Raw genomic sequence first — 22,222 nt, 5'->3', positions numbered from 1 at the left:
CTGCCTGTGTGCGATGTGTGGGACATCTGGAGATGCGTGTGTTTGCACCCTGTACTGGTCCGTTCCATGTGGCCCCCATCCCCTTCAGTCACGGCGGGCTGCGGTCCAGTGCCTAACGGTTTCTGCATAGTTGATTCTCTCGGGTGATGGCGACTTTGGGTTTTCCTCTTGTTCGTCTTTTTCAGTTCAAAAGCATGACTGAGAAGGTGGGAAAGGGAGGGAAGTGGATTCTAGCCCTGGAATGGCGGGTGAAGGTAAGACAATAAATAGGCTCCCTCTTCCCCATTGTGTCCCCAAGCCTGGAGCCAGCACCATGTACAGGCAGCACCCCAGGGCTGCTTCTGCTGGGGTCCCTCCCCCCATTGGCCTGCTCACCTGACCTCTTCATTGGTCAGTGATTCCTGGCTGCCCTGGGCCCCCAGCCCTGGTGGCCTCTGTATCCATATCCAGAGAGCTTCAGGGGGGCGAGGATTCTGCCCGCAGACTGGGTTAGCTCACCCTCCTCTGCGTCCCACAGAGCTGTTTCCACGTTAATCATTTATTTATCCTTAAATAAACGAATGCATAAGCACACCCGGGTAAATCTTTCAAAGAGTGCCAGGAATGGAGTCTCTTGGCACCATTTTCTACCTCTCCTCTGGAGCCACGTGACGGCTTCCTGTGCCGCCTAACCAAGGATTCTCCTGTGTTTATTTTTATATGTGGGAATATGCGGCTTTGAGTATTGCTGTTTTCTTTATTGTTTGATCTGTTCCTTCCATGTATTTTTGTGGTCAAAGGTAAACAAACCTCCATGGTAGGAGACTAGGAAAGGAGACAATGTGTATGTAGAGTCTTGAAAGCCTCTCTCCGTTGGCTTTTGTATGAGCTCCAGGCATAATGAGTGTGCTCAGGCTAATCTGTTTCTGTGCTATGTCTATTTTTTCCTTTTCTTTTTAAAAAAGATTTACTTATTTTTATTTTATGTGCATGTGGTGTCTTGCCTGCATGTATGCCTGTGAAGCTGCCAGATCCCCTGAAATTGGAGCTACAGACAGTTGCGAGCCTCCATGTGGGTGCTGGGAATCGAACCCGGGTCCTCTGGAAGAGCAGCCAGTGCTCTTAACCGCCGAGCCGTCTCTCCAGCCCTCATCTCTTTTCTTGCTTTCACTTTGTTTTGTTTTTCAGACAGTCTTACACTGTAGCCCATGCTGGCCTCAAAATTGTAGCAGTCCTCCTGCCTCAGCCTCCTTGTGTGCTGGGATTTCAGGAGTGAGTTACCATTACCATGCCTGGCATGTTTTTATGGAGTGTGTGAGTGTGTGTGTTTAATTGGTTTATAATGAAGCTATCTCCTATGATGAGAGTTTTTTTTTTTTTTTAAACTAGTTATGATCTCATCTCCTGCGGCACACTGGTGCTTGCTGTTTGCATGGGGTGGGGGTGGGGAGGATGTTTCTGCGGGACGAGCCGTGTTGGGGCTCAGCCTGGTTGCCTACCCCTACACTATGGCCAGCGAGTTGGGAAGGTGGTGTCCTGTGATGGTGAAGGTGTGCTCACTAGTCAGGCTGCGGTGGGAACGGAATCCTGTGTGTAGACACTGTGAGTAGTGCGCCATGGAGCAAGTGTTTGCTTTTCACTGCCTGGACTCCGGTGCCACATACTTCAATATTAGATTAAGTCCCGCGGTAGGTGGGCTTGGAGTTAGCCAGCCATTGCCAGCATTGAAGGCTTTGCCCTTCCTTTTGGGTTTTTACCTCACAGCATCGTGCGTGTTCTGTTTTTCACTTTTTTTTTTTTTCCAAAGTCGTTTGTATACGGTGTGTGTACACAAAGTCTGTTCTCTCGTTGCACAAATGCGTAGCGGTTTGTAGTGTCAACCCCGCAACGTTCTTGTAGGTTCATCCAGTTTGGGGCTGCCTTGGAGAGTGTTGAGTGTATCCTTGTGTTTGACTTCTGTGTCATTAGGTAATAACCGCGTGCGCCCCTTCGAGCTGGTCCCGAGGCACACACGACGCACACGTTTCACACAGCTACGATTTGGCTTGGGCGTGAATTTGATCTTAATGTTGAACGGCACCTGTTCTTCTCCAGGCCCCGCGTAATTCCCAGAAGGAGGGAGGCCCATTATGGCCCTGCTCACGGCTGCGCTTCCCCAATGGCTTCTGCAAACGTTTGGCGTTCTCCTTAACGCACTGTGCTTTGCTCAAAGTCCGATGTGTGGTGAGTCCGGGCTGCCACCGATGTCTGCGTGACCGTCCTGGCAGAGCTGCCCTCGGGTGTGCTGGGTCTATCAACCGGCTTCCAAAACAAGTTGTCCCCTCACACATAAGGGGCAGGCTAAGAGGGGAGAACACAGACGGGCCCGGCTCCAGCAGGGACAACTGTGGCCTGTGGGCCCCCTGTCCTTCAGACATTATCTCTGGGTTCCAGGAAGGACGTTGGCCCCTTCCCTCCCGTGTTGCCTCCCTTTGAGATCCCGGGGCGCTGGACCAAACTGGTTGTGGCTGGTACTTGTGCTTCTAGGCCAGGGCTGAAGCGACGACAGGCCTGGCTGATGCTGTGGAGGGATGCTTTGCGCGGATCGTCGAAGTCAGAGGCAGCAAAACTTTTCCTGAAAAGGGCCAGATGGTAATTAAATAAATTTCCACAAATATTTATAGTGAAATTCAAAGCATAGCTAATAGTCGAGGCCCGTGATTGAGAAGAGTACTTTTGTTTGAGGGCTGGGGTAATGTTTCCCTTAGCTGGGTGAGTCAGCCAGCTTTTCCTCATGTATTACCACATCCAACCGGACATGTCCGCCTGTCAGAACGGTTGGATTGTAAACAAACAAGAGGTGGGACATCTTTCGCTTGTGGCTCACGTGTTTCCCACCCCCGAACCAAACCAGCTCCTCAGACAGACTGTAGAGGCCACCCCTCCCTACCCAGCCTGCCATCAGGTACCCGCTTGCCAGGACGGTGGGACCCGAAGAGGAGACGACGGACTTGTCTACCCTCCACAGAGAAGTGTGTGACGGGGGATGCCACTACTGGGCTATGGAACCAGGAGGGCCAGGCCGCTTGGGTGGATTCCCTTGCTCGGGGACAGCCCTCAAGGGCACAGAGGGACCTGCAGAGGCCGAGGAAGGAGAGAGAGCCTCGTGACATTCTGGAACACACATGCCTACGTGGCTGCAGCTCTCATGGGAGTCAGCCATGCACGCAGAAGTGAACGTCAGTGTTTTCCCTTCTAGTAGAATCCCCTGCCAGCTTCTGGCTACTGTGTGGGGCAGCCAGGTGTGAAAATGCCACCAGTGGGGATGTGAGGGTTTTCCTCGTGGTGGGTTTGCCATGACCCTTGGTCTCTGTCCCTCCCCATCCCCCGTCTCCCATGACCACTCCAGCAGTTATTTATTTTCCTTGGAAATATTTGAGACACATCCCCGCCGCCGCCTTGTTTATGCAATAAATTTAATCTGTTAAGCTTGTTTTATAAACTAGAGGTCAGCTTGAGTCCAGCCCCTCAGAGTTTATGGGGTTTGGCCAGACATCATCTACGGGCCAGGCCAGCCCTCCTCAGGTCTTTATTGACTTCGGCGGTTCTGTGTGCTTGTCATTTGCCCACACATTTCGGTGCGGGTTGTCTCCGTTTTCCTTCCAGGTTTGAGGAGTTGTGGAAGACGGGGTGGGGGGTGAGTTACGGTCAGAGGTCTCAGCCACATTGCAGGTCCCTTTGGTTTCTGGAGACCACAAAAGCTGTAGAATTATTGTTCTTGCTTTAAGGTTTTGGCAAAGCTTTTTGTAAATCACGGATACAGGACTTTTTTTTGTCTTAATCATTCTCACTTCTCCTGACTGGGTTTTTAATCTTGATGAGCTATAAATACACGGCGGTGGAGGGTGCATTTTTGAACAGGGAGGGAATCGCTTTTCCCTCGTGTGGGTTTTAGTTATAATTACCTCTGCCACCAAGCGCCAAGCTCACCTTCGCTTCAATCTCTGCTGAATAGACAGAGGGGGAGGGGGGGAAGCACCCCTGGTTTGTTTATCCTCCCATTCCTGAGGCAGGAAACGGCTTCCCCTTCAACAATGGGGACAGGAGGACTCAGAAAGAGGCATGTTTTTACAAGACTTCTGTGTTGTCCTTGGTAGGAAAAGGGCCGTAATCTGCACAGCACCGTGTGGGGTGTTGTCCAAGTTCAGCTACTTGCAGAGTGCCAGTCCCCGGTACCTCAGTAGATGACCACTTCCAGCCCCTACTTCTGAGCAGGACTGAGCTGTACCCCACAGACACAGGTGTGCCACGGGACTCGGGGTTACCAGCGGGCAGAGCACTTAACTCTGCTGGAGAGAAGCAGGCTAGGTCTCTAGCTGGTGACCCAGGAGTCCAGCGCCCAGATGGAGCCTGACTGGTTCCTAAAGCCAGTATGGCTCCAGCCAATTCCTTCATCCTTGGGAGGCCTTTCCTGGAATCCTTTTCTGCTCACCTGTAGAGGCCTTAAGGTACTACAGTGCATTCTCTCTCTGGTCAGAGGAACCCTGTGGCCTGGTCCAGCGTCCCATTCCTTGGCGGGGCTCTCTGGTGCACAGTGGGTTGACACACGCCAGCCCCTGACCGTAGAGAGCGGCACCGGGGAGAGGAACACGCAACGGAGGTAGTTTTATTGGTATTTCTCAGAACTCAGCGTGTTCAAGTGTTACAGGGTGCTCAGTGGTGGCCACAGTATCGGACAGCACAAGTGTTGAGGCAGCAGCGTCCAAGGTTGGCAAAAGCAGGTCAGTGTGCACGGTGAGTCCTGGCCTGCCGCTCCTGCCAGTACGCGTCTATGTTTGTGGAGGTGTTTATTATTATTATTATTATTATTATTATTATTATTATTATTATTTTATTATTTATTTTTTTTTTTTTTGCAGGATTGTTGTCTTGTTTTTGCTCACCATTTTGTCTCCACCCCCTGCTTTTGTATTTGGCTGGTACAGTAAATCTCAGCGGAAACTGTGAGCATGCACAGATGCTGTGGGCCAACCTAAGATGAGCGATTCACCCTTCCTGGGGAGGGATGGCAGTTGGCTCTGCTGGAGGACCAGACAGACACCTCTCGCTTTGCTGGGGGACCAGGTGCCTATGAAGCAGCTCGCGAAGCTGGGGGTCAAGGGTCAAGAGGCAGGAAGTTGTTCCAGGGAGAGAAGGCAATTGACAGACAGTGTTGGGAAGGAGAAGAAAAGAACGGAGTGAGCCAGCATCGAGCAGTTAGTTCACCGGGACGAGAGCTCTGGGGGCCTAACCAGAGGTGGAGATGGCAGTTCAGGGCCTGGGTGGATGAGTAAGGGAAGCTCAGAGCACAGGGAGGGTTCCGCAGCTCCTTTGACTTGGGCTACCATCTGTGCCGTGCTGGGAAGCCTCCCCCAGTGATCCGAGCAGCCATGGAACACTCGCTGTGTGCTTCTGTTCCGTGGGAGGTTTTCTACTTTTCCGCCTTGCCCTGGAGGAAGCTTTCCTGTAAGGCTTGCGGAATGACTTCCGAAGAGCTCAGCCCGGCTCCTGTAGGGGTCCTCTGCTGTCTGTGAGGAGGCTTGGGGGAGGGAGGGAAGCTCTTCTTACCTGAATGCAGGTCTGGTACTGTTCTGATCAATTGCAGAGACTGGCCAAGACAGACTCCACAGCGGGAGTCCTGGATTGCATGTTTACCAGATCAGGTGTGTTCTGCAGCAAGAACCTGTGCCTTGGGGCGGGAACACCGAGCTGTGACAGCATACTGATTCACGCCTGCCTCCTGTCAGGCTCTCCTCCCTGACGGGAGGGTGGGAGGGCGTGGCGCATCAGCCTGAGCAAACTCTGTCTTGTGAAGTACTGCTTGGAGGCTGGAGGACAGGGGAGGGCGTGAGGGGAGACGGTCAGTGCAGGTTTTTGTGGGTTACTCTTTCCAAATCCCCATTTATATCTCAAGGTCAAGAGTGGCTTAGAGGTGACTACCCAGGAACATTAAGAGTTCGTGTAGGGGTCAGGGAGATGGCTCAGTAGGTAGGAGAGTTCACTGTATAAGCACAAGGCCCTGAGTTAAACAAACAAACACCCAGAGCCCACAACATAATAAAGCCAGGCATAGCCGTAACCAGTGCTGGAAGGTGGGGACAGGCGGGTCCTGGGAGTCGGGTGGCCAGAACAATCCTGTCCTAAGGAAATAAGGTGGAAGATGATGGAGGAAGATGATTTCTGATTTCCACAGGTGTGTACACACACACACACACACACACACACACACACACACTGCGTGATCCCACATAAAAAGCCAGGCGTGGTGGCAGGTGCCTGTAACCCCAGCACTGAGGTTATGGGCAGGAAGCGGGGAGGATCTCTGGGGCCCATATACCACACTTAAGATCTTTCCCTAGACACGAAAAAGCTAACTCATTATAAGAAACTTTGATTCAAGGGCAGCCTGAGCTAGATACTATAGCAAGGCTGTCTTTAAAGCTCTGTGAGTACTTCCCTAGAGGGGTTTGATCTTGATATCCTTAAAGGTTCACTCAGAGAGTACATCCTATGGGTTCGGACAGACACATAGTGACCTGATAAGGACTTTTTCTTTTCTTTTCTTTTTCTTTTTTTAAACCCTGTCTGGTGCCTTTTGATCACTGTTCCATGTAAAACTGTCAGCTCCCATCTCATCTGTTTCCAGCACCCCAGGAAACAGCCACAGCAGCATAAGAATGAGGACTTGGGAAGGTTGGTGCTGGAGGCAGATTCAAGAGGCCCGGCTTTTCCGTGTGTTTAGATGGCAGGTCACCGCGGTGTCTTAAATAGTCACCGGTACTTGGCCTGACTTTCACGGTTCCCGGATGTGCTCACCCGCCCGTCACAACCACTTGGAATCCTTTGATCTTCTGGGCTGTTTAACGGAGTTGTGGGGAAAGTGTTCGCTGTGTCTCTTGGGTAGAAGTTTAGCTGTGAATAAATCCCCAGGTTTGATGAGTCACTGTACATACTGTTGAGCACCTACTGTGTGCAGATGTTTTACACGCCACTGCCTGCTGCCGTGTGACGGTTGTGTTGTGAATGTTTGCTGAATATGGAACACGTGAGTGTTTGTTTAATCATTCATCCTTGCAGAGCCATTACAGCTGGATTCTGGGAGAGAAATCTGAGGCTTGGAGGGGATTAGGAATAAGCTTCCTAAACACAGCTAATAGCTTCACAGATCCAAAGCACCGAGCTGCATGTGTGTGGGCGGGTCTGACTCTGTGACTTGGCTGCCAGGGTGCTCTCTGTGGGGAGGGTCACATGGTATCCTTGAGACTGCCCTTCCTTCAGTGAGGGGAGAGGGGCAGACGGGGCTTAGTGACGGTCCAGATGTGGGAGAGCCATCTCTCTGGAGTGCTGTGTTCAGCAGGCCATGTGAGTAGACGCAGCTTGTATGCTTCAGGTGACTGAGACACATGAGTCAGTTTTCTGTAAGACCGCTGCTTGGTACACTCTGAAAGACAATTTTCCACACTGGGCCAAGACTCATCCCATAGAAGCAGCCCGGGGCCTTGTAGTAGGACCCCCTGAAGGTTCTCACTGCTGCTGTCTGTAGTGCCGGTCCGTGTGTGACGTGTTTTAATTCATATATTCTCTGTATTTTAGGCTTTGGACGTGGACCGGATGGTTCTCTACAAAATGAAGAAATCTGTGAAGGCAATCAATATTTCTGGGCTGGGTGAGTCCTCCCTGTTCCCTTGGGGTGGTGGGAGGGTGGTGTGTCTCAGTGAAAGCACTACATTTAAAGTCCTGTCTGGTCACCTCCCCCACTGAACGTGCAGTGAACGGGAGACTCTGGGACACCTGCTCCGGAAGTAGGATGTGTTGCCTGGTGTCGGGTTGGGAGACAGCCCTCTTGTCTTGTGTCTGCCCTCTGCACGAGCCCGCTCCATCAGCCTGGGTGGCAGCAGCTCCGCCTGTGTCCGTTTGGCCTGTGCTGTGAGTCAGAGTTCTCTCTGCGTTGGTCACTTCTCCTCTTCTTTCCTAGTTTGGGGAGAAAATGAGTAAATACACAGGCATAACCCACCAGCTACCGAGTAATATTTGATTGACTTATAAAGGCACTGAGGGAAAAAAAATTCACCTCAGAACTGGGGAGAGCTCCGTTGCTAGCCTGTTCGTTTAGCACAGGACAGGAAGCCTGGGTTTGGTTCTCAGCGGGCGGCGGCGCACGCCTGTGATCGTGACACTCAGGAAAGTAGAAGCAGGACTTAAAGGGCTATCCTCAGCTACATCGTGGGTTAGAGGCTAGCCTGGACTACATGAGCCCCTGTCTCCAAACAAAACAAGAGTCCCTGAAACTTTTATCTCAAAGACAGCAGGCCGCGCAGACGGTGGGAGAGCGGCCCCGCGCAAATCCTATTAATGATAGAAAATATTTTTGAGAAGTCACCAAATGTCTGTGCAGTTATGTATCAAAAAGGAAGGAGGTGGCAGCTTTCAAAAACCAGAAACAGCGATGGTGATAGAGGCTTGGAAGAGGGCTGGTAGATCCTGGAGCAGAAGGCTAGCCAGCCTGTGGGAGAGCAACCCTGCTAAGGTAGAGAGTTTGGGTGCCTGTGTATGGGCCCAGAGGGGCGTTCAGGCCCCCAGATACCTGTCCTGTGATCTCTGTACCTTGTGGTGTCTCCTTTTAGTCAAGAATAGTGATTGGAGCAGGAGGACAAGATGATGTCAGCAGGCTGTGGAACTGTCTAGAAGCTCACATCCCAACTAACCCTACTCAGAATTGTGTGAGCATGACTGTGGGAGCCACCGGCAACAAGCCGTGATGGCGGGGAATCTGGAAGGCTGTCTCCACTGAAGGCGTTTGCCTTGAGCAGGGCTCTGTAGAAGTACAGAATAGATAGAAGGAACACATGACCGAGGGGATTTGTTATGGCTTACACAGCATGGTCTGGGTAGTCCAGCAGTGGCTGTCAGCACATCAGAGAGGCCGAGGACCAGTAGATGCTCAGTCCATGTGGCTGGATGCCTCAGCAGCCCTTATCTCGAGCTGAAAGCCTGGAGAATTCCAGGAGAGCTGTTGGTCTTCAGTCTGAGGTAGGAGCCCCAAGAAGCTGGGTTTGGGTAGTCAGAAGGATGGCGCAGAGTAGGTGGACTCATAAAGGGCAAGGTGGGCAGGCCTAACTAACAACAGCTTTTCCCTTGGACCTCCTCACGTCCTGGTCACTGCCAGAAGGTGCCTCCCACAAAATTAGAGGTTTTGTGGTCTAAGTAAGTCATATGTGATGGACTTGGGTCAGGAGGCTCAATACCTACCAAAAGCCCAGGCTTCTTACTCTAATTCAGTAAGACATCTATCAGGCCCAAAGGACAGCCTGATTCTTAACACTTGTGTGAAGGGCTGGAAGGTGGTCCTCTGCTTTGGGCCCTGTCCTGCCGAAGGCAAGCGGGGCAATAATATCTCTTGAACACTCTGCACTGTGTGAACCTGGACAACACACGGCTCCTGTTAGACAGTAGGAAGGGCCTGCAGAGCTGTTCCCAAGGGATCGGAAAGGTTTCCCATATGCTGTATTCCTGCTGGTACGGGGCTGTGCTCAGTTACAAAGCCACTGCCCGCCCGCCTGTAGCATGTCACTCCTCAGGAGGCTGAGAGCTCACTAAAGGACGAGATGATCAGTTTTGTCCACAAGTCCCAGATTTCACCATACTCAGGACAGTTTGATTTTTATGTTTATAATCTGAGGAATGTTACATGCATTATATAAAAAGGGATACTGTATTTTGATCAGATTGAAAACAGTGATTTTATCATCACAACATTGAAAAGATTTTTTTACCGGAGATGAAAAGGAGATTATCTGTATGACTCTGAGGCTGATGCACATATCTGGAGGCCAGCCGTGGCGAGTCCCATACCTGTTTCGTTTACCTTTCTGACCTACATTGCTGCTTGTGGACCATAAACCTTGAGTCCCATTACCTGTCTTCCTGGAACCATTTTAGAAATAAAGACACAGGCACTTCGGTGTCTGCTTAAAATCCAACAGAATTTACTTTATTCACTGTGGAAGTCTGTGGAAGTGAGCTCCATTCAGAACACGGGAAAGATGAGGGAGTCGCGTGGCGCGTAGCACAAGTAGACAGAATTCCACCAGAACCACCCGATGTGTGCAAATATGAGTTGTGAGGGGACATTACCCTCGATCTGTTCCATGTTCAAGCCGTTCTGCGGCTGCACCCTCAGCCATAGTGGACGACCCAGGAGCTAGGTGAGGCCCAGGCACCTACACATCTCCCGGGCTCAGGCCACCCGTCAGAGGTCCCTCCCCATGTCCACATGCCCGTCTTTGATAGCCTCAATATGTCCTGGTTGTGCCCCCTTTTGGCTTCCCTCCATGCTCACCCTGTCTGATCACCTTCTCCCTGGGGCCCCAAGGGAGTCAGGGGCTTTGTTTACTGTCAGAAACTCTTAACTGACAGAGCCGGGAAGTTACACAGTTCTTGGGGACTGCGTCTGGGTCTGCGCCTTTCCTGAGGTTCCATATGTCCAACAAACCGGCCATGCACCTGACCTTGGAGCGGCGGTGGCGGGCGTGAGGTGGTGGGGTGGTGTGGTGTGTGTGTGTGTGTATGTGTGTGTGTGTGTGTGTGTGTGTGTGTGTGTCCTCCTTTTTGTTGTCTTGTAAGTCCGAGTACTATCTTGGAATCTTTACTTGAGGCCAAGTGTCATCTGCTTGGAAAGTCACCTGAGGGGATCATGCTTTCCTCCGGTTGTTGACGTTGGCCACAGCAGTCCATAGCGTTCCTCTGTAACTATCGCATGGTGGCTCGTTCTCTAGAATGAGTCAGAAGTAAGTCAGAGCATCCAGTGAGGGGCTGAGCTGCTGGCTGCCACGGCTGGCTAGGTGCACGCCACCTGGACGGCTTCTGCTCCGAAGGCTGTCTGTCAGTCCTCCAAGAGGAGGTCCCCATGATCGATGTTAGTGTTTGGTGTCCCACACTTTCTGGCTGCTCGTCCAGAAAGAGCGGTCCTTTTGCTTATGTTGGAAACAACAGTGAGAATAATTGAGCGTTTATGCCCAGCCTGCCCTCTGCCTTCTTTCGGTCTCACCCTCCGAAGTCCTGATTTGCCGTGGTCTGGCCCCATCCGCCCTCTTGCCCGGCCTCGTGTCTCTATCGAGACTTGGCTGCTTCCCTTGCTTCTTGAGGACATGGAGACTGTCTGTGTCTCTCTCAACACGCCCCAGCTGCAGTCACCTGGGTGTGACCTTCCCAGCCCTCCTCTGCCTCAGGCTGAGACTTGACAGGGTAAGCTTTTCTTGACTCTCATTTCCTCTAGCTCCCGGAGCCTGTTTCTGTCCGCCCTGCGGCTCAATGTAGCGCACGATCTTCCTTCGAATTTATTTGCAGGTGGGAAGTGCAGCGTGGGTCTCGCTGTACTGAGGTCAGGCCGATGCCTTCATCAAGGCTCCTTCCCTGGCCTGTTTCTTCTAGAGGCCACCCTCACTCCTTGATGCTCAGCCCCTGCCTCGTATCTACGGAGTCAGCAAATGGCCAATGGAGTCTTCTCACCTCTGAGAGTCTGCGCTGGTTGTCACAACATAATGCCACATACCCATGGCGTGAACGATAGAAGCTGATTGGAGTTCTGTAAACTGGAAGCTCCCGATTAGGCTGCCAGCATAGTCAGGCGCTTGGGTGGGCCCTCTTGGTTTATAGACTGTTTTGAGACAGTGCCTCAACCATGTAGCCCTGTCTGGCCTGGAACTGTACTATGTAGACCAGACTGAAAACTCACAGAGACCCACCCACCACCTCCATGTACCACCACACATGGCTGACAGTTAATTTATTGGGGTCTCTCCCTGGCAGGAAAACAGGATGCAAGTTCTCTGGGGTCTTTGCTCCTTAGGGCATCAATTCCATGAGGGCCCTGCCCTCTGAATTCACCTAAAGCTCATGATTTCCTGGTGGTCCCATCTTTTGATGTCAACACATTGAAGGTTTGGACTTTGGTATTCAAACTTGGAGACACAGTGTTTAGTCCCACAGTGGACACTAAATCTCCTGCCTCCCTCCTTCACATTTAAGTACCTTAAATTAAAAAACAAAAAACAAAAAACATTTATTTATTACTTATTATTTTGTATGTGGTGAGGTAGGGGCTATGTGCTACGGTGCTTGTGTTGAATGCCAGAAAATAACTTTTGGGATTTCAGTTCTCTCTTTCCACCCTGTGGGCCCTAGCAATGAAACTCTGACTTTATCTACTGAGCCATCTCGCTGGCCCTTAAGCACCCCATTATCTCGAATAATCTCTTCTCAAATTGGTTAGCATGTTTAATTCATCTACTCTTACTTCCTTTTGTTGGTCAGCCTACAGTACTCACGGATTCTTGGGGTTACGGTGTGGGGGATGGAACATTCTCCTTCCCACATCAAACCTCTAAACAGTTTTGAGGTTGGTTCACTTTAGACCCTCCCGGTAAGCCCCACATTAGTGGATCTCTAATATTCAGGTGCTGTTAACACTCTAAATGCCGCTTTCTGTTGCTCGTGTGTCTTTGTGTGGTTTTCATGCCTCCGAGCATTGTGTATCTTTGCTCCTGGATTAAGCACAAGCCTCTGAGGTCAAGGGCCAAGTCTGGAAGACAGTTTGTGATAAAGATCTCGTAGGTATTAGTAACCGAGAAACCTGGATGGTGGCACCACCCCAGAAGTCTGTGGTATTAAGACAGTGATTCACTCTGGGACTCCTTCACATCCTCACCATTTGGGATGCTGACGTCATTCCTTGTATTGTTGGTGAGTTAACAGGACCAGGTGGCAGTGGGGTTCTGGACGCACACACTGCAAGCAAGGCGGCTGCTTCGGTAGTTCCTGAGTGCCTGGCACCGGGTGGGCAGGTGCATATAGGTGCCCAGTAAATCCCCAGCTGTATAATGCCAGGTTTCCATTGCAGGTTCTTAAGACTACCCTCCTAGCGTAGAAGGGAAAACCCACTGGTAACTTCAGATATGAGCAGAGTCCATTATGGCAGACACTGCTCTGTGAGGATCTCTGTAGGTTCGTAAGGCAGGAGCGCGTGAGATGCTTTGGAGCAGGGATCAGCAAACTGAGTCCAGCTACCCATGTTTTACAGCTTGTGAGCTAATAAACCGTTTTTATTCTCTTACCCCATATGTGCAGAAAAACTTCAGTGTTGCCTCTTAGCCCACAAAACCTTGTTTGCTTTTGTTTGTTTTGTTTTTTTGTTTTTGTTTTTGTTAAGACAGAGTTTCTCTGTGTAGCCCTGGCTGACCTGGAACTCGCTCTGTAGACCAGGCTGGCCTCAAACTCACAAAGATCCCCCTGCCTCTGCCTCCTGAGTACTGGGATTAAAAGCATGAGCTACTACTGCCTGGCTTTTTTTTCTTTTTAAACTCACCAATTCTTGCCTTAAAAGCAATGTTTCTGGAGGCCCTAGGGCAATGAGTCTCAACCTGTGGGTTGCAGCTCCTATGGCAAACCTCTATCTCCGAAATTATTTACATTAAAATTCACAACAGTAACAAAATTATAGTTGTGAGGTAGCAACGAAAATAACTTTAGGGTTGGGGGTCACCACAAAATGGGGAACTGTGTTAAAGGGTCGCAGTATTAGGGAGGTTGAGAACCACAGCCCTGGGGAAATCTGGTTAAAACCGTGGCTGGACTCGGGATTGACATGTCTGCTTAGAGCTTCAGCGTTTGCTAATTAAACAGTGCCCCAGGGATAGAGCTGGACTGTGAGAAGTCTACTTTCCAAGTTGGACTGGGCCAGAAGGGTATCAGTATGTCTCCTGTATCCACTAAGCACTGGGTTTCTTATGCAGTAGCAAGTAATTATGGGATGCCTTTTGTGGACCGTCTGATGAACAGATTCACGAGAGCGGTTTTTATGATAATTTGTTAAAACTGTTTCTGTAACTTTTCCCACTCCGTGGACTGCTACCCAACCTCTTTGAAAAAACAAAAATAAACAAACCCTGGTTGGTATTTATTTTACAATTTTTACTCTTTAGAATTTCCCGTGCTCTGTCTCAGTGTGAAGGTGTTTTCCTCGGTGCTGGGAAGTGGAAGGTGACATTTTTCGTCTGTGTTTGACACATTAGCAGGTGGGAAGATGCCTCTCCATCAAGGAGGAGGAAGCAGCGAGACACTTTCATTTTCAGTTCTAGAACTGTGCGGTCCCAGTGTTCTTAGGGAGAGCCAGAGTCCTCTTTACCTGGAATCCTCTTTACCTGGGAAACTGTCACATCCCCAGATAAAAAGTGCAGAGGAGGAAACACTAATTTTAGCTACACTTTGACTGTCTTCACCTACTGAAGAAAATGAGCCTTCTCTCTCTCTCTCTCTCTCTCTCTCTCTCTCTCTCTCTCTCTCTCTCCCTCCCCCCCCTCTGGTGTGTCTGTGTCTGTGTGTGTGTGAATGTGTGTGTCTGTGTGAATGTGTGTGTATCTGTGTGAATGTGTGTGTGTCTGTGTGTGAATGTGTGTGTCTGTGTGAATGTGTGTGTGTGAATGTGTGTGTATCTACGTGAATGTGTGTGTGTTTGTGTATGTGTCTGTGTGTGTTTCCGTGTGTGAATGTGTGAGTGTGAGTGTGTGTCTGTGTGTGTCTGTGTGTGAATGTGTGTGTACCCGCGCATACCCGCACCCACATGAGCAGGAGGTAGAGGACAACCTGTGGGCTTGTTCTCTCTTTCCCCCGCCGGGTCCCAGGGATGAAATTCAGGTCATTAGTCTTGGTTCAGGCATCGTGCTACCCACTGAGCCTCCTCAGCGGCCAGCCCTATTTTTATTACTGGGGAGCATATAATAGCTTCGGAATCAAGGTTTTCTTGCATATTAAGAAAGCATCACATCTGGCATGGTTTTCTAACTTGTAGAAGAGAAAATAAATCATAGTCCTCCTCAGAGTTGGGCAAGAATGCCGGGAAGCTGGGACCCCGCTTCATGGTTGTGGCGCTGAAAATGGGCACGTGGAGTTTTCGGAAATCTTTGGGCGGTGCACATCACTGAAATAAAAATCTCTGTGTGGAAGGATGTCTTTGCAAAAGATGTGCATTGTTTTGTGGCCTTGCCTATCACAAGGGAAAAACAGCACCTCCTGTGACAAACCTGGACCAGCCGCTTGGCATGATGGGTCTAAACAGCAGGAAGGACAATGCTTATGATGGAATCCAGGACACAAAATCTATACACACATTTCTGTGATTAAAAAGAAACAGCGAATTGTAGCACCGGAAAACGGCATGTACTCGGTTGGCCTTGGTAAGCCTGATGGTAGAATAGTAATGATAACAAAAATCAGATGTTTGTGTATTTGCTGCAGGCCAGGCAGGGTGCTGGGAAAGCACCTCACGTAAGCGTCGTCTCTGCGGCAACACTGAGTTAGGTACTGATCTTTGGCAGGCGGGGTCGCGAGTGCACACAGCAGGAAGGACAATGCTTATGATGGAATCCAGGACACAAAATCTATACACACATTTCTGTGATTAAAAAGAAACAGCGAATTGTAGCACCGGAAAACGGCATGTACTCGGTTGGCCTTGGTAAGCCTGATGGTAGAATAGTAATGATAACAAAAATCAGATGTTTGTGTATTTGCTGCAGGCCAGGCAGGGTGCTGGGAAAGCACCTCACGTAAGCGTCGTCTCTGCGGCAACACTGAGTTAGGTACTGATCTTTGGCAGGCGGGGTCGCGAGTGCACGGTTAGGGTATGGTGAGGAAATGCACCAGAGGAAAGCCTCCTGCATGCCGCTCCCCCCCCCCCCCCCCCAAACCTGGCCATCCTGCTGAGCAGTCTGTGGGTGGTTTTGGCTGGTCAGGAGTTCGGTAGGAGGCAGTACATGCCGCTTGTGCTAGAGGTGAGCCTCAGGTGACCTCAGAGGAGCGAGAAGGTCATTGTCCCGTTGAGTTATAAGAACCTTGGAGTCTGAGGGCCAGGGTAAGCTCATCTCAGAGGGATGCTGAAGGACTTGGGACTTTCTGCTTTAGAGGGAAGAGGACATGTGTGAGACAGGGTTTCTCTGTGCAGCCCTGGCTGTCTTAGGACCCTCTCGGTAGCCCAGGCTGGACTCAGAGATCCACCCACCTCTGCCTCCTGAGTGCTGGGACTAAAGATGTGCACCACCACGCCGATGAACTGTTTTTATTTTTCCTAAGAGATGGGTTCAGGGGAGCAGGCTTTGACTTCAGCACAATGGGAGAGGTAAAACTGTGAGCTGCTCCTTGGAAGGTTCGAGCCGAGGTTGGGCAAGAGGTGATGACGCGGATTGGAGTCTGGCAGTGTTTCCAGTTCTGGGTTCTGGCTGCTCGCCCACTGTCTCTGGTGGATCGGTACAGTGACTGGATGGGGCACTGGCGACAAGCCGAGGGAATCCTGTCAGCAGTGATGGGCGTGTTAATCACACCAAGCCTGTGGTTTCGCCTGTGAGCATCAGCCTGAGTCACACCTGTGATAGTTCTGATTGGTGGGAAACTGAGGCTCCTCTGGGCTTTGGCTTCTTCAGCTCAGGCTTAATGGGATGCGTGTACCCCCCAAATTCTCTACATCAGATGTGCCTCGAGAGAAAATGCCTCTGAGAGCCACAGGGTGAAGAACCATTGACAAAGTGTCACTTCCCAGGTGGACATCGTCAACGGCTCCGCTTGCCTTTAACGTTAGGCACAGGCCAGATCACCCTGCGGAGTCCGAACCTGTGTCCTCAGCTGGTGGATCTGGCAGAACTGCCACAGGATGGAAGGTTACTCACTCTGAGGCCGACTCTGTAGTGACGGCAGCTCCTGAGTGAGGCTTTGGACTCTGACTTTTGAGGTGCTCTGACTGTCCCTCACCAGACCCCAAGAGTTGTCCTGGCTCCTTGGCTTGGGGGCTGGGGGTGGGGTGGTAGAGTGTCTCACCAAGTCCTCACTGTAGGTGATGGGAATTGGATCCCTGGGTCGATGAAATACAGTCAAAAGGGAGAAGGCTAAAAAAGCAACTTGAGTAGAGAGAACCCGCTTCTCTGTGGCTCATCCCGTCGCTTGGCCAAGGGGAGGGCTTCCTCCGGTAAAGGATGCAATTGGATGTAAAAATCACCCGAAGTCACCTGCAGCAAAAGGTCCTTCCCTTCCCGACTGGGGCCACAGGACACCTGGGAATTACAGGCCTGAGGAGATCTGTCTGCTGCGCCCTTACCTGAGCTCAGAGCAGATTTGGGATCAGGCAACTCCAGTGAGAGTCCCGGATGAATCAGGCAGCCCCGAGCTCATCTTCTGTCGTATCCTGGCCTAGACTCTCAGGAGGAAACTGCCAGAAGCCTTTGTGGCCTCCAAGGCTGGAGGATTTCCTCCTTTCCTTACAGGGCTATTGTATGTACAGCCGTACATTCGCCGGCCGCCGTCTGTCACCGTGGGTTGTTTTAACACATCTGTACGGGCAGATTAAAGCTTCAGTCATCGAGCTGTGTCTAAGTCAACCTCACCTCTCCCCAGCTTTTTTTTTTTCCCTTCCAATTTTGTTTTGATTTTTTTTTTTTAAATTTTTAATTGAGATGTGGATCTCATTTTATAGCCCAGGTTTGCCAACTATTCACTGTGTAGCTCAGGCTGGCCATCCAACTCACAGCGATCCTTCGGCTTCAGCCTCTCCAGTGCTGGAATGAAGGCGTGTGTGTGTGTGTGTGTGTGTGTGTGTGTGTGTGTGTGTGTGTGTGATGTGTCATCCGTGTGCATGTGGAGGCCAGCAGGGCATCTGTTGCCTTCCTCTGTTGCCTTGAGACAAGGCCTCTCACTTAACCCGAAGCGTGCCCTTTTCGGCTAGGCTGGCCAGCCAGCAGGGTTCTTGGGGTGTGGGCTCCACCCATCTCCGCCTCCTGGTAGTGGGACTGTGTGCACACATGACATACCTGGCTTTTTTCCGCGGATGCTGGGGATTTGAAGTTAGGTCCTTGTGCCTGCAGGGCAATTGCTCTGACCCACTGAGGCATCTCTCTAGACCCCGCCCTCCCCCACATACCCACTCCTCATCCATCTTCTTAACACGGGTTTTATGACCCCTTAAATTACCTTCTAGTTCTTTCTATTACCTAGGGGGAGCACTTCATTATCTGGTCCCCGGGGGCCCTCCATCGGTCGCTGCCTCTGCCCAGACTCTGTAGATAACAAGCCCATGACTTTCTGAGCTCCATTCTGTTTCCGGCCTTTGTGTTTGTGTGGAATAGACTTAGCTGAGCCTCTTTCTCTGGTAGAGGCTCGCTGCTTGAGGGCGAGGCCCGTTACACGAGTCTTTTTATTCATTGGCATCATAGGCTTCCCACATGACTGGGTTTTATTCTCTTAGACGATGGTGCTTAGGGCACACAGAATAAAAACACACATGAACACTGATGTTTTCAGTACCCAGAGCAACATGACGAACGGGTCATGGATCATATAGATTCGTCATCACTACACCTTCACTTGACTTCTGGTGTGCTGTGAGCAGTAGTTTGGAAGAGATACCTGGGGGTTACGTTCAACTGTTCACATTGTCTCTGAGCCGCCTCTGCCCTGTCTGTACAGGATCATTAATTGGGATGGGGTGACCTGGAGACCTCAGGCAGGGGTCAGCCCATGCCTTGGCCTTAACTCCATTGTCAGAGACTTGTGTTGGCCACAGCCAAACTCAGTACACACCAGGGTGGCATCTGTTAGAACCAGTGCCCTTTGCGGGAGTTTTGAACTGGAAAGAGCTCCAGGTATCAGAGAAAGTACAGGTTTGGGAGGGAGTATCCCTCTGAAGCCAGTCCTGCCAGAGATGACACACTGCCTCCTCGCTCATATTACCTCTTCCAGGGAAAGTTCTGAGAGACAACGACAGACCACAGTGATCTTTTAAAAAAAAATTTTTATTTTATGTTTATGGGTGTTTGCCTGCATGTTTGTCTGTGTACCACGTGTGTGCAGTGCCCACAGAAGCCAGAGGAGGGCGACAGATCGCCTGGAACTGGAGTTACAGACTGTTGTGAGCACCATGTGGGTGCTGGGATATGAACCCAGATCCGGTGGAAAGAGCGGCCTGTGCTCTTTAACTCCTGAGCCGTCTCTCCAGCCTCCGCCACGGTAGCACTGGCCTGGAGCGCTAAAGGGATCTAGCTATTGCTGCCAGTGGTGGCTTCTTTGTGCTGTTTCCTTACTAGGGGGTGGCTGAGCCGGACTTGGCAAGTCCAGTTGTGAGCACAGCCAGCTCGCCTGGTGTGCAGGAGCAGGAAGGGCTTGGCGGGGGCTTGTCCCGAGCCACCCTGACTTAGATGCTGTGCCGCCCTGGGCTGGCGTCGTGGTTGCTTCATTTCCTCACCTAGAAGACAGCGTGAAGGGATATTCCAGAAAGTGCGGCGGGGCTTTGCTGCCTGGCGTGTGGAAGGCTGCAGTTGGTGGAGTGCGCGCTGTTTTTAACTGCCGTCCGGGATTTTGATGCGTCTTGCTTCAGCCCCCGTTCCGTCTCTTGTATTTTGAAATTGCGACGGAATGCATGATTTTATGGTCTACCGTTTTCTGTCCTCCGTTCCTGTGTGATGATTTAAGGAGCTGACCCCAGGCCTGGAGAAAAGGCTTTAGTGGTGAAGACTGCAGACTCTTCTTGCCAAGGACTTGTTTGCTTTCTAGTAGCCACACCTGGGCCTCCACAAGTACCTGCTCCAGGAAATCCAACACACTCTTCTTGTCTTAATGTGAACTCATACACAGTCACACCACACATCACATAAACTCAGACATCACACACACACATCACACACTCACCACATACTACATCCATTCACACACTACATACATGTCACACACTCACATATCACACATACATCACATTCACACATCACACAGTCACACGTCACATTCACCACACACATCACACACACTCACACATCATACACATCACACAGTCACACATCACATACACACCACACACATCGTACACGCACATCACACATACTCACACATCACACACACTCACTCACGCATCACACACACACATCACACTCACACACACAAATAAAAATTAGAAACAAATCTTTAAAAGCCAACCTCACGTGCTGTTTTTGTAGGAGTGCTGACCGTTATCCAGCTCAGCCTTGTCGGCACCGTGAACACTTCCCATTTCCAGGCTGTAAACTGCCTTGTCTGCAGCTGCATTCAGTGCTCTATTAACCCCGACTTTCCCCTTTAGGGAGAGTCTTGGACGTGGGGTTCTCAGGTGACATGAGCGTTTCTTCGGGCTTTGTCACAGAGCACCAGGTTATCACCTGGTGACTGTTTTCAGTCCTTCATCTGGGCCTGACTCTGGCAGTGAATTCTAAAACCAGCTCTCCCCCGGGACAGGAAATGACCTGTTAGGAAGTGAGATCACCTGAGAGAGTTTGCCTTATTCCCTTAGAAATTGTGTGCTTCGGGTGAGATCTGAAACCCGGTGACGTGTAGGGCTGAGGCTACGACCTCACCTCTGGAATATCTTTATGTGAACATGCTGTGTGCATGTAGTATTAATCATGTCGTCTGGGGAGTGTCTCACAGTGCTGCTACCGTGGAGAACCGAGTGTCTCCTTGAATGCTCCCTTTTCCGGCTGTCTGGGCCGTGCGAATGTGCTGCCTCAGCAGCGGCTTCTCAGCCAGACTCCAGGTGGCCATGGTCTTGTGTGGAGCAGGGACTTGCAGGGGCCAGGCTGGTGCGGGAACTCCCCGCCTGGTTTTCTTCCTCATAGATGATGGCACTTTGAGCTGTTGGCTTGACTGGAAGGGTGTGACCTTTGTTGTAGCCTCGAGCAAATGTGAGCTGAGCAGATGTGCCAGCGGCTCCTGGTGTGGAGGGGAAGCACTGGGCTGAGAGTCAGGAAGCCAGAGGTCCGTTCGGCTGTGTGACTTCATACAGTCGCTGTCTTCCGTACTTTGGCTTGCTCTCTGTAAAGGGAGACCTGGAGCGGGTCCTTTCTCAGCGTCCTTAGAACAGGATAGGGTCGTGGATACGGATGGGCAGGAGACAGGTGCTGTCCGTTTCTGTTTCGGAGTTGAGAGCTGGATGCGGGCGGGATCCACTTTGAAAGAGGTGTTAACAGCCGTCGAACACATGGAACGCTCCAGGGCTCCCTGGTGCTTCCCAGCTCCCTGTTTCCCCTTTAGTGATGCATCATCATCCTTGGAACCTTTGTCCAGATGTCCCCTTTTTGGTGCCTGGCATGGAGCCATGATCAGTGTGTCCACGGATGTCTCTTTCCCTAGGCGTTCATACCTGCTCCCCTGAGCATACTTGTCCTTGGTCCCACGTTAGGGCACCGCCATTCTGTCGCTGTGCTGGAAGTAATGGATGAAATACCTGAATTGAAGACGGAGGTTGTTAAAACCGTGTCAGCCGTTGGAGGCTAATTGGCTGTGGTGACCCCCCCCCCCATCTTTTGTTGCTCTGTGAGGGTGGTTTCCACCCTCAGCCAGTTTGACTCGTCAGCTGTGTGTGTACGTGTTCCATTGAGGAGGAGCAAGGAGCTGCCTTCGCCTTTCTAGATCCAGTAATTTTTTTCTTAAATACATTCTTCAGGCCTTCTCCTTGATAAATGTATTTAAAATAACAGTCAGGATAGCCAAGAAGCACAAGACAAAACCTGACCCCTGCCTCCAAACTCCGTGTCTGCTTAGGCTTCGGGATAGGTTCCTGTGCGAGTGTACCTGAGTTCCTTCGTCTCTTGAATAGGTTGGATCCTGTGCACTGAGCTGTGGGGGACAGGACCGTACTCAGATAGAACTGGGAAGAAACGGAGCCTCATCCTGAGGTGGTTCCTGAAGTTCAGGTTCCCATCTCCCGGAGTCTTCCAGAGGAGAGAGGCCTGGCTCGGGAGCCCAGGAACTGGAGCAGAAGATGTGTTTGAAGCAGGGGGAGGTGAGAGAGTGAGTGTCCCCGAAGTACAGCTTTCAGTTCTGTAAATAAAAGCTGATAGATTCATTTTGGGATCTCTCCAGAAACTTTATTCCCAGGCTGTTTATTTTAGGCTCCTATTTTGAGGTTTGTTTTTTGGCAAAAGAATGATAAAGGCACTGGAGTGCTCTCCATTCTTAGTAGGAAAGTTTCCAACTTGGGGGTGATCCGGAGCAATCAATTACCATGCTCACAGGCGACTTGGCTGTTCTCACAGTGGGCACTGCCCCGGGCGTCCCAGGAAGACACAGAAACACAGGGTATACGGAAGTACCCGTTACACACACACACACACACACACACACACACACACACACGCACACACACCTCTTGGACATCCCTGGC

General features: G+C 50.9%; 1 protein-coding gene across 1 annotated transcript in view; it reads left to right on the top strand.

The window, feature by feature from the left end:
• The window catches only part of Asap2 (ArfGAP with SH3 domain, ankyrin repeat and PH domain 2), a 161,693-nt gene that overhangs the window by 47,361 nt on the left and 92,110 nt on the right, over positions 1-22,222 (top strand). The window contains exon 2 of the mRNA XM_059248539.1: positions 7,591-7,663. Within this exon, the coding sequence (XP_059104522.1) occupies positions 7,591-7,663 (73 nt within the window). The remainder of the gene's footprint in view (positions 1-7,590; positions 7,664-22,222) is intronic.

Source organism: Peromyscus eremicus, chromosome 22 (genome assembly GCF_949786415.1).
Source record: "Peromyscus eremicus chromosome 22, PerEre_H2_v1, whole genome shotgun sequence".
Classification (NCBI taxonomy): domain Eukaryota; kingdom Metazoa; phylum Chordata; class Mammalia; order Rodentia; family Cricetidae; genus Peromyscus; species Peromyscus eremicus.
This window is presented reverse-complemented; position numbering and strand designations above follow the sequence as displayed.